Here is a 12,689-nt window from a genome sequence, read left to right as displayed (position 1 = left end):
ATGAATAAATGTTGTTTGACAGTTTAATATATTTTTTTAAATGTATCCATTGATTTTAGATATTTACAATAAATCAGAACAATCTAAAATCGCTGGCAACAGGTTTTCAAAATATGCGATCAGAAATTGGTCCCCGAACTTCTGGTCAGTGAATCTCTGCTATTATATTTAACTTTCCAAATATTGTCCTCTGTTTTATTGTAGCCCAGACACATTGACTTTAATAAGAAAATAGTGTATATAAGGAAAAAGATATACAGTGTAAGCGGAACTCAGTAGTGGCTTTAACATGCCAACTCTTAATGTAGTGTGAATTCTACCACCTCAGCACTCGTGTACCCTGTTCATGTGCCTGTAAGGAAAATAGGAATCCTTTGGAGGTCTGGATAATGTTGTCAACTTCTGGAGGTTAAAGCCATCTGTGCCTGCTGATAGACAGACAGACAGTCAGTCCATTCAGGCAGTATGGGGTTTTAGTTCAATCTAATCTCTTCTTCGGTAGAAAAAATGTCAGCACTTCCTGCTACACCCTGGTTAAATAGATGAGATAATATTATAATAGTTGGGTAAAACAAATTAAATTATTTTTTGTGCGTAATTAGAAACGCTGTTAAAATTCAATGACCAATAAGTACCAGCTTGTAATTAGATGTGAAAATGGAGTAACAAATGATTTTTGGTAATTAAGTAATATTATGTAAATACCAAAATTAACAGTATTACCAACATAAAATTAAGTTAATGTTTAGACAATAAAATTTGTGTCAGACATTTATGATGAGGGAATAAAGCTTATCACATGACAACTACCTTATTATAGAATGGTAATGCTGTGTGATTAAATTATATAATGTTGATCACGGTTCACATTTTTAAATAAAACTGAAAATTTCGGGGCTATGAATGAGGAATAACTAAATGTTACAGAAATAAGTTTGAATAAAAAAATCTGGAGATGTCTGAATGACTAAAAGATATTCTAGAAATTTATGAATGTAACTTCTGGTAAATTCTGCATAAAATCTACAAATAAGGGTGATCTGTTGAAGAAGTTTATGTTTCTATTTAATTTTATAGTATTATCACTTTTCCCTAACATTAAAGAAATATAAGTTTTAAATGAATAAAAAATCTTACCACAAAACTTTAAAGTTGTTTTTCACCTGTTTTATATTGCGGTAATAGGCAATACAAACTGCTACCTAATAGATTTATAGAATTACTAAAGTTTTTACATTCCATTTCATGATGCCAGGGATGGAGTGGTACAAACTAATCATGACATTAAACCAGATTTTAAAAAGAAAATAATTTCCCAAACTAGTTACCTATGAATTTTATAACTATGGCTTAAGTGCAACCAGGAGGTATTTGCTTTTTCACCTTTTTTATTTTTTATTGTTATTGTAATACATTTTCTGAAGCCTGATAGTTGTATTTTGGCTTAAAAAATATTATCTTAACGCAGCACCTCTTATGGACACACAAAAAATAGCCTTTTTTTAAATGGCATAAGCTTTCTAATGTAGTGTTTCTTAATTATTTAAACTCATGACATTCTGTCAATGCAGCTTTGGCAGCAATCACAGCAGGTCTGTACAAGTTTTTAGGTATTTCCTGTCATTCTTCTCTACAGATGCAGAAGGTTGCATGGGCAGTGTCATTAGACATTTTAAAAGTTTTTTTTCAGACATGTTAAATGGTACATAGGTCCATCTTTTGACTGCGCTTCTCACAGACTTTCGCAGACTGCCCCTTAAAACAATTATTTTAAATCTTGGCTTCGTGCTTATAGTCGCTGAGTTAGAAGACAAATCATCATCTGAGTTAGAAGAATCTTCTGGATTCCCGAGCACCCAGAAGCAGGTTCTCTTGAAGAATGTCTCTATAGTTGGCTGTTCTCATCTATCTCTCTAAGCTGACTAGGTGCCCTGTTACTGATACAGAAAAAACTGTATAATTCTGCCTCCACCATGCTTCCCAATAGGGATGTCGATAGCAGGGTGATAAGTAGTGAGTGTTAGATTTTACCCCAGAAAAAGGACTGACTGGTGGAAAGCATTAGCAAAGGGTAATGTTTTAAATGGTTCTCCTAACGCCACAGGAAAACATTTGGGCTTTACCTTAGCGTTTGCCTCTCTAACTAATAAACCCCAGCTTGGTCAGGTAACCAGATCTAGAGAGGCTCCTTGTGGTTCCAGACTTTTTTTCCACTTCTAAACAATGGAGACTTGGGTGCTGTTGGCAATGTTCAGTTGTGCGTAAGCGCTTTTGTGTACTTCTCGACATTTGTGCCTTGAAACAAACCAGTCTCAGAGGTCTACAGACATACCTTTGACTTCACTGCTTCGTTGCTTCTCTGATACGCTCAGTCAACCGCAAGTCCTTGTTTTCTATTCCAAATCATGTTAAGTCAACTGAATTTGCCACAGAAGCATTCCCGTCAGGATGCAGAAGCATCTCAGGGATGATCGGTGGAAATCAGATGGACCTGAGCTCAGTTTTGAGTCCGATAGCGAAAGGGTGTGAATGTTTGTGTAAAACCTGTTATTTTTGATACATGTATAAAAAAATCTAAAAGATGTTGTACCTTGTCATTGTGAGCTGTTTTGTATAGGTCTTTGAAGAAAAAAAACCAATCCTGAATCTTTTCAAGAATAACTGTGTAAAAGTGATAGCATGTGAAACAGTGAAAGGGCGTGTATACCTATAGTGTTTTGGCACTTTGTGTAAAAGTTCTATAGGCTGAAAGTCGGTTTCCGTCTAAATGTTGTAGCTGTGTCTCTCATCACCCAGTTTATCTTTGTGTGACCTCTGCTGAATACCTTAGAATAAAAAGAAGAAAGAAAATAAAAATAAAAACATCTCACCTGCATTCCTCAACTTGCGGTTCCTGAACACGGAGATGATGACCAGCAGGTTCCCCAGCACATCAACCACCGTGGTGAAGATCAAAACACTGGCCAGGATAGCGATGACCCAGGCGGGGCGTGTGGTCCCCTCCGCGGGCTGGCTGTGCTCCAGCTGCCCCAGCCGTGGCTCAGTCCGGTTCTTCAGGACCATCAACGTGTCCGGCATCCCTTGGTCCACAGCGCGAAGCCGCCCGCTTCAAGTCCCCGCTGAGTTGTGATCTTTTATTGTTGTTATTATTATTATTATTAGAAGTGATATTATTTTGTCAACGTCCCGCCGGCACCATCGGTACCGGTGTGTCCTAGATGAAACATGGAGCGCACCGTTCCCCAAGTTCCACCAGCGCGAAGGTAAAGTCTGCTACTTAAAGGCGACAATTAGTTGCTGTGGTGATCACGTGTGACGTATGAAGTTGCACGGACTCCTGGTTTCTTTTTTTTTTACCCCTCACATCCTCAGAAGCAAAGTGACCCGTCCACGTCCCGCAACGAACAACAAGACATGGCCACGGCGCCACACCTCCTGTCGGGAGAGAGGAACGCGGATTATTTCTCTTTCGGAAAATAATTCCCTGAAAAAGGGGGGCTCATTTTTCTGAAGTCTTGATGTGGCGCCTTACCTGGCTCGCTGGTTGGCATCTGTAGCTCTCCGTCGTCTGCGTGTGCTCTCACACACACGCGCACACAAAAACAGAATAATCATAAAAAAAAAAAAAGGAGGCGATCTTCCCGGTAAGATGTCAAACCGCTGGGACTGTCTCAACGTGCAGCATAGTTTGTCTTCTTTAGCGATGTGTGATGTCCTGTCCATGCACAGGACTTTACAGCCGATACGACGCAACTGCAGCTGTGCGTATCGAAATGTCACACAGTGGCGGCCCCCCGGTGAGACACTGGTGATGATGGTGATGATGATGATGATCCACAGTAAGGACGGAGCGGAGAAGGACTCGCCTCTCTCTCTCTCTCTCTCTCTCTCTCTCTCTCTCTCTCTCTCTCTCTCTCTCTCTCTCTCTCTCTCTCTCTCTCTCTCTCTCTCCTGTTCATCCCCTGCTGTGCGTGTAAACCAAAAAAAAAAAAAAAAAATCCCCCATTTTTGCCCCGCTCTGTCTTTTCTTTTTTCTTTTTTTTTTTTTCCTCTCCTAATTTTCTAGTCCAACCTCTCCTGGCGTGACCTCCCGGAATCCGCCTTTGATCTCGGCACAATTGCTCGGAGGTACAGGGTCTAACGATCACTCTGTGACTTCGTGTAAAGCTTTTATTTTCTTCTTCTTCTTCTTCTTTTAGCACGGGGGTTAACGGGGAGGACATTTTGAAAATAAAAATTATAAAATCAGGGCATTTTGTCGGCGTGTAGCTATATATAAAAATTTAGACAATGTACAATAATTGTAGGAGATAAATGCTAAATCATCTGGAGGTAGATTATGTAAGACGGTTGCAAACACGGGCGCAGTTTATCGATTGGACGAAACCTTGGCCAGTGCGCGCACGTTTCTGGACTCTGGAGTATTTTGCCAGCAGCAGAGTCACAGCAAGTGGAGGTGGCAGTTTAATCCCATTCATGCTTAACATGGGTGACTGAGAAGGGGAGGGGGAGGGGGGGGGGGGTTGCAAAAGTGCAGTCATGCTCTCTGGATTCATAAGTTATCAATGATGTCACTGTCTGTTGTGACACATTGAGGACAGTGCCATCACTCCCGTGTTTAACTAGTTGCTGCTGGACTGCAGCTGGATGCCCTTATAGTCAGCAAGCAGAGAACAGAGTCAGCCTCAAAGCAAAGCTGATGGGTTCAACAGGGTCTAACGCGATGGCCAGGAGACAGACAGCTCCCGGCTGTGAGGTCATGCGGAGCAGCCTGTTCTCACATGTAGATGCATTTTATAAGGAAGCGCATTCAATACAGGCCACTGGGGCTCATAACAATACCACACATTTGAAAAAAAAAAAAAAAGAAATCAATGATTTTGGAAGAAGGTGGATGGAAGAAAAGCCAATCTGATTGAAATTCAAATAGCAATTCCTTGGAAATACTCTACTGGCTGTGGGGGGAGATCCTTCGCAAATGTCTGGATCCATATAGCTACATTACCACTGAAGTTGTCCACATTGTGTCGTCTCATAGGTTAAAAGTTGAATGTATTTCATGTAATTAGTGCATAATTGTGAAGTGATGGAATCGTGAAGCATAGTTTTCTATTTCTATCAAAACAATCTGGAAACAGTAACCTGCAAATGTTTTCCTCCCCCTTTAGTCTGATACCCCTAAATAAAATCCAGTGCAATATTGCTTTTGAAAGTCCCAGAGAAAACATATTCCAACTGGGTGCAGTTTAATCTCCGTGTAAATACAGATGTTCTGTGAAGGCCTCAGAGGATTGTTAGAGCAGAATATAAATGTCCATTATTGTCCTACAGTGGGGAATGTGATGTGCTCTTTGTAGTTTGTCCAAAGAACACAGCGAATAAGTGGTAGAATGTGCTCTGGTCAGATAAAACAATGATCTTTTTGGCCTATATCCGAAACACTAAGTGTGGCACAAAAAAAAAAAAACACTGCACAGTACAGTGAACGCACCATCCACACTGACACATGGTGCTAGCAGCATCATACTATGGATATACACTTCTTCCAAGACATTGACAATAAACATACACAGTGGTATGGTACATAATGGGTTTTAAAGTCCATTCGTCTGGGTTTGGTGTCCTGTAAATTTCAGATGTATCCCTGCTCCATCACTCCTGCATCAAAAAGATGAATTACCTCCTCAGTGTAAAGTCAGGTTCTTCAGACGCCTGCTAATGACCTACTTTTTTGATTTAGGTGTGTTGAAGCAGATACACATTTCAGAGCTGCAGCTTCCAACGTATAATGACAGGAGTTTCAGGACCTGGGTTTATATCAAAGCATATTCATATGTTTAAATAGCTCAGTCAAAGTCCAGGCTAGAGGCTTGGTGAAAATTTGACTTAGATTTGTTGTACAGGGACACTTTGATAAAATTTGAAATAGGATTATTCTGTCCAGGAGTGATGCTGAAGAACTAGTCTATGCATTTGCTACTTCAATGCTGGACTATTGTAATTCTTTATTATCAGGAAGTCCATAGAAGCTGTTCAAAGCCTTCAGCTGAAAAGCTGCAGCAAGAGTTCTGATTCTCTTCAATGGATTCATGTTAAATGAAGAATATAGTTTAAAATTCTCCTTCTCACGTATAAACAATCAATATCCATCATATGTCAGAGATCTGATTACCTCATATGACCTAACAGAGCCCTTACCTCTCAGACTGCAGGTCTACTGGTGGTTCCTAGAGTCTATAAAAGTAGAATGGGATGCAGATGTTTTGGTTATCAGGCTCCTCTCCTGTGGAACCAACTCCCAGTTTTGGTCTGTGAGGCAGACACCCCGTCTACTTTTAAGACTAGGCTTAAAACTTTCCTTTTTGATAAAGTTTATAGTTAGAGTGGCTTAGGTTACCCTGAGCTATCTCTGTAGTTATCCTGCTATAGGCTTAGGCTGCTGGAGGACATCAGGGTCTATTTTATCACTCTGCAGAGTTATCCTACTATTCTCTAATTCACAATGTTTGTTGTTATTTCAACTTTTATCTTTATTTCGTCTCTGTATTTTTTCTCTTCATTGCATGCACACCTGGTCTGGCATAGCTGTGACACCATCCCGAGGGGGGGGGGGGGGGGGGGGGTCTTCTCTAAACCCCAGTCGGTCATGGCAAATGACCGTTCACACTGAGCGTGGTTCTGCTGTAGGTTTTCGTCCCTGTTAAACGGGAGTTTTTCTCTCCACAGTCGCTTAATGCATGTTCATTATGAGGGATTGCTGCAAAGCCATCGGCAATGCAGACAACTGTCCCTGTGGCTCTACGCTGTTTCAGGGGAAGTGAATGCTGCTTGTCAAGATTTGACAATCTGCTGGGTTTCCTTACATAGAAAAAATGTAACTAATCTGTCTGTATGATTTGATTTAATTTGACTTTGTAAAGTGCCTTGAGATGACATGTGTTGTGGCGCTATATAAATAACGTTGAATTGAATTGAATTGAATTGAATGAATGGACAAGCATTTCACTCTCTAGACCCATGAAGCTATGAAAGCCATTCCCTAAAAGTCTTTTGACTGTAATTGTAGGGTAAAGCGGTTCTAAAATGTATTCACTGAATCCAAAGCACACCACTATAAAATCATGGGTACAGAAACCATATATCCTCTTCTTTTCACTTAACATGAATGCAGTAGACTCTGTGTTGGTCTTTCACAAAAATTGTAATAAAATACATTAATGTCTGTGGTGTAATTTGACAAAATGTAAAAACATCCCCCAGTATACACAATTTCCCAGCACATTGTAGTTTATTTACAGTGTTTTCCTGATATAATGATATCTTGCAAAAAATGGCAATGACCTATTGTATAACACTGAAGGCTACAACTGTGAAGAAATAGGGTCATTTAATAAAATTATGTGGACAGAAACTGTGTATCAGCACCATCCTCTCCAAAGAGAGCAAAAAAAAAAAAAAAAAAAAAACAGGAACACAGCTGCTCCATATGGATATGTTCTGTATGTGGTGCTCCCCAGGAAAATATGGTTTATTAATATTGATTGCACAGTGTTTTTTTGTTTCAAGTCATTGTTCCACATAGAGATTTTTGGGATCTGCCAGATGGTGCAGCCAAAACAATTTCTGGGGAGGGAGTCTCAAGAAAAGGAGGGAAAACTAGCTGAAACATTGATACATTTTTAGAAATAATCTGGGTTGTTGAACTATGTCTCTAATTCTAATGCAAAAGAATATAGTCCAGTTATAATAATAAAATAAAGTTCAACCTTGACTGTTGAGGTAAAGGTTTTGATACTTAGTGTCAACTACTGTTTGACTGTGTTAATTCCATTTTGGCTCCTGTGTTGTTGGATATTTTCTCTTGGTTTTGGATGTTGTCCAAGTTGTGCGACTTTTAACAGCTGACTTTTAAAACGTCTCAAAGTGACCTTATGTTGTTTCTAAATACATTCCCTGCTCTCTTTATGTTCTTGTGTTATGTTAAGCAAAAATGCAACACAGAGCAGATCTGTTAGTGTTATTACATTAGGTCGCAAACATCCCTAAAAATGCATCATATTTCTCATCGGCAGGCATTTATCCTCCAGCATTGAGACCATCTATCACACTCTAATAACATTGCAACTAAACAAACCTGAAACACTGGTAATATTTACCCACTGTGTGTACCCGTAGAAGATCAGTTTTGTTTGTTTTGGACTTGTAGTTACATATATGAATTGTTCTTTTCATATAAAAAAAACTTACATACAAACCCCTCCAATTCATATTTTGTTAAATGCCCCTTAACATACTTTTTGTGAGCATAAACAGGCTTCTCACCATAATAAACTTTAACTCTCTTCAATGCAGAAATGAAAGTTCAAATGCTGCCCTAAAACTGCAAGTACAGTCAACTTTTAGCTTTGCAAAATCCCCACCTTAAGAAAAGTCAGGACAATTTACAACCATAAGTTAAACCTTAGATAACACATAAACTTAAGTTCTGTTATAATAAGTAGAGTGTACAGGAAAAAAATAAGTGCATTGAACTTAAGTGGACTGTCAGTTTTTATAGTGTGGCATAATTCTAATTTTAGTGGAATTGGTGGAGTTCATTGAAACCAGTTAGTTTTCTGTCTCAGATCTAGTTTTTGAGTACAATGTTAATGTTAGTCTGTGACATTCTTTCCAAAATACGTTTTGCAATCACTGTCCAGTTGTAATGCACACTAGACTACGTTTCAATGGTAACAAAACAGCCCCATAGCACGATACTACCATCACAATGCTTGAAAATTGGTACAATGTTCTTAGGTTAGAAAGCCTCATCTAGATCCATTGAAACTTACTTCTAGTTGTTGCAACCAAATAGCTCAATATCTATCTCGTCTGACCCTATAACTATTCTCCAGAAGGACCCTGAACCTTGTCCTTGTGGGAAGTTGCACAAGTAATTCTGCTTCCAGGCAGGGAACCAACTAAAGGAAATCAACTCGATACATTTTACCAAAAGGAATCTTCACATACCAAGCTAAGAATGTGCCAGAAACTCTTTGATGACTAAAACACTAATCTGGTCGAAGTGCAACTTGCAAATGAAATTTTTACCAAATGTAAGCGGTTGTGTGTGTTTTTACTTGAGCATAGTTGTTTGATTTTGAACCTCTTAGGAGAAAAACAACAATAAATTCAACAAAGTATATAGTTTATTGTTTTGTGATGATTTCACTGTGAAAAATTAACGGTTCAAACATATTCGTAAAGGCCCAGAATTAATATTACATTGATCCCCATGATAATCTTATGTAAGGTGAACTGTATACAGGATTTTGTATTGTGTTAGTTTGTGCGTTGAGTGGTTTGTTTTTAATGAAATATCAAGACTCTCATTTAAGTACATCAGTACATCACATTTTCACAGGAAAAACAAAATAACTCAGGGAATTTGGTGGAATTGGGTCCTAATCCAAAGTACCCAAAAAAAGATTTTGATGTAATCTGGATTTTGTATTTATGTCATTGCATTGCCATTTTAAAGCCACAACACAGGACATGGCAAAGAGACAGCCCCTAAAAGGGAGGCGTGTCGTAAATACGTACCGTGCCAAATAAATACAGTGAATTTATGTGTAACCACATCATTTTTGCACAAGTTTTCACTGAGGCTGTAGCTCTCCAAATGCCCTTAATGTTCTCCTCACACACTTCAAGTGTGTTAAGGTTGTTCTAACATTTGACTCATCACTTGGACTTAAAGGATTTCTACAAAAGGCCTTTTATGTTTCCCCAGTCCAACAAGAGCCTAATAAAAATCACAGCCACTTCAGCATATCTAGATGCTTATTCTGCTGGTGAGCAAAAAAAATCCCTGATGATCAAAGTACAACATAAAGCAGGCCTCCTTCTTAATAAAATCAGATCTCAGCAATCTCGAGGGTGACAGTGTACTCATTTCTTAGAGCCAAACGAGATAACGAGCTGAACGCTGGGGCCCATGATGCTGCCAGATTTCTCCAGAGCATGTGGATCCATCATTCTGTTTCACCTCTTTTTATGGCAGCCCTTGTTTACAGCTTTTGACCAAATTAGCAGAGCACTGAAATGAAGTCCGGCACCGTTAGCACAAGGCCGTTGTCAAATCAGCACATGGGAGCTCAAGCCAAGGCCTAATGAGGGCAAAATAAAGAAGCGCAGGAGAGACAGATTCAGCTTTTTCACTCTAGTTTGGTTTGACTTGCAGAAATTCCGCATCGGAAGAAAATCAAAATAAACAAATAAATTATGAATGAAATAAAAGTCAACTCTGAAGCAATGAGGGTTTTTTTTATGTTTTGTAAACTTGACATAATGTATTGGTATCTATCAACTTTTATTGTGTAAGAAAATCCAATAACATGAAGTGCATGGTTAACTTTCCTGTCTCCCACATAGCAATTTTGCAGGCATGTGCCAGCGGAGTGCCTTAGTAATAATCTCTCCAAACAGCAAGTGGAAGGCTGTGAAGGGATTGAGCTAGTTCACTGCTTCTTCATGGTAGAAATCAGCATTCGGATGTAACCTTTTACCTTCTTACTTATAGAGCAGGAAAAAAATAAGGCAACTTGTCAACATTTTTCTCAGTATTTATGTATATTCAATGGGCTAATTGACATTAAATCCATACCTGATGTTGGTAACAACCCAAACAACCTAAAAATACAAAGAAATCAGAACAAATTAGTCCATAAATTGTATGCAGGAATCTGTATTGAATGTAAAGAGTAGAAATACGGAAAAAAGCCGTAACAACCCTGCCCCTATCAGTGCCAGTTAACATTACATAACATAAGTAATGAATGTCAGGAACTGAGCAAAGCCTCTGTGCACACTCACTGTGTAATTATCCACTTTTAAAATAAAAAAGATGCAAACCTTTTTTAAGTTATCCGCAGAACCCCGACAAAGCCACCCTGTTCCACAGGTATCTCATTTAACATTTTCAGAACCGTATTATTGCAACACACAGGGATGTAAATGGTTGAAGATGTTTTTAGAAATGTTTATACTTTTCATTGAGCCCTATTTGGGCCATAATGCAGAGGTGTAAAGATCATAGTTTCATCATAAACACGACATGACCAGGTGCTCCTTTCAAACTTTCTGATTGGGTAGTGAAAGAAATACAGGAGTTGCCTAACAGCCAAGGACCATTTGGACACAGACCTAGAACTGGTGGGTACAGTTGTTTTTCATGCAAGAAAGAAAGCATTTTGAAGCTCATATAACATTTGAAGGATAACATTTGACAAGCTGATGAAACACTGGGAGGGTACAGCTTGATTCCATGAGAATAAAACCCAACTCTGAATTATATTTCACACCTGCTTTGGCTCCAAATACTCCCCTAAAAACGCCACGCAAACAGTTGGGTTTGGAGGTGGAAACATCATGGCGTGGGGCCGTTTTGCATCGTACGATACTGACAAGCTATGTATAGTTGAATGAAGAAAGAATGAAGACGTGTTGCGTATGGTACACTAGGTCAAATAAAATAATGTTCAAGCAGATAACTGGAAGTAACGGCAACGTTTATTTTTGCAAAGCGCCAGCTTATCTCCTTCTGCACAGTTCTAGCTCACCTCTCATGTGCACAGCAAGAGCGCCACCAACGGCGAACTGTTATATTTCCTTTACTTAAAGATTTTACAACCAAAACAGCCTCCAACACATAGGAGCATAATCAGACCAAAAGTGTCTAACAATCTTAAACCTAGAGGTTCGTTCAATTATTTTGTTGTCTGGAACACCACAACCAACATGTATTGAGACCATCTTGACAAGAATGTGAGGATGATGGTGGACTTTTAAGAAAGACAATGATACCTAACACACTGCCAAGGAAACTCTTGAGAAAGAGAAGAAAGCAGCTAGAACGGCTCAGTAAACCACCCTGCTTGAATCTAATTTAAAGTCTATAGAGAGAATAAAAACTCTGAATATACAGAAGAGGCTCCCATAAACCTTAGGATTTAAAGACAGCTTGTGTGCCATAATGAGCCAAAATGACACCTGAGCAATGCACACCGCAGATTTCTCCTTACAGATGCCTTGAAGTTGTCACTACCAACAAAGGCTGTTCTACTAAATATTTGATGATTTTCAGTAAGCAATAAGCTTTGCATGTGTCATTCTACTTTAATAGAATTACCTTAAATTGTAGACTTTGTTGTTTCATTTCTTTGTATCTGTGGATTACTGCCATCTGGAGTGACGCTCCAGTCAATCAGCCTATTGAAAATATATTTACGGAGAAAAACATCGGCATGTTAAATACTTATTTTCGCTACTATACATAGACTCTTCTTATTCAGTTTTATGCTTTACCCTTATTTTTCACCTCGGGCATGTTATACATTTGATCAAAGCCTCTATTAAATGATATGAAAGTGCTGTAGAGCCTAGCTGCACGTGCACCTTAATAATCATTTGTGTCCATGTTTTTCAAGCATGTGAGAGTGAGGTATATACATGCGTCTGCTTGCATGTGTTTTAGTCATCAGAGGCAGATGTTAGGCACATAGATTAGGTCCGGCTGAGTTTGTAATCCCGGTGTTACTGAGAACGGCATGGATTTAAAATCACCCACACAGCTACCCCTCAATGAGCAAGAACTAGGGGAATGGTAATCTCTCATACTTTTCCCACTTCTCCACTCTACTGTTGCCTTC

The 12,689-nt window shown here is 39.0% G+C and overlaps 1 protein-coding gene across 1 annotated transcript in view; it reads right to left on the bottom strand.

The window, feature by feature from the left end:
- mtnr1bb (melatonin receptor 1Bb) overlaps positions 1–3,825 on the bottom strand; it is a 53,654-nt gene extending 49,829 nt beyond the window's left edge. The window contains exons 1-2 of the mRNA XM_036143072.1: positions 3,533–3,825; positions 2,871–3,435 (exon numbers count right to left, since the gene is read on the bottom strand). Of these exons, the coding sequence (XP_035998965.1) occupies positions 2,871–3,078 (208 nt within the window). The 5' untranslated portion in view covers positions 3,079–3,435; positions 3,533–3,825. The remainder of the gene's footprint in view (positions 1–2,870; positions 3,436–3,532) is intronic.
- Between the last annotated feature and the right edge of the window lie 8,864 nt (positions 3,826–12,689).

The sequence above is a fragment of the Fundulus heteroclitus genome, chromosome 11, assembly GCF_011125445.2.
Source record: "Fundulus heteroclitus isolate FHET01 chromosome 11, MU-UCD_Fhet_4.1, whole genome shotgun sequence".
In the NCBI taxonomy this organism is placed as follows: domain Eukaryota; kingdom Metazoa; phylum Chordata; class Actinopteri; order Cyprinodontiformes; family Fundulidae; genus Fundulus; species Fundulus heteroclitus.
This window is presented reverse-complemented; position numbering and strand designations above follow the sequence as displayed.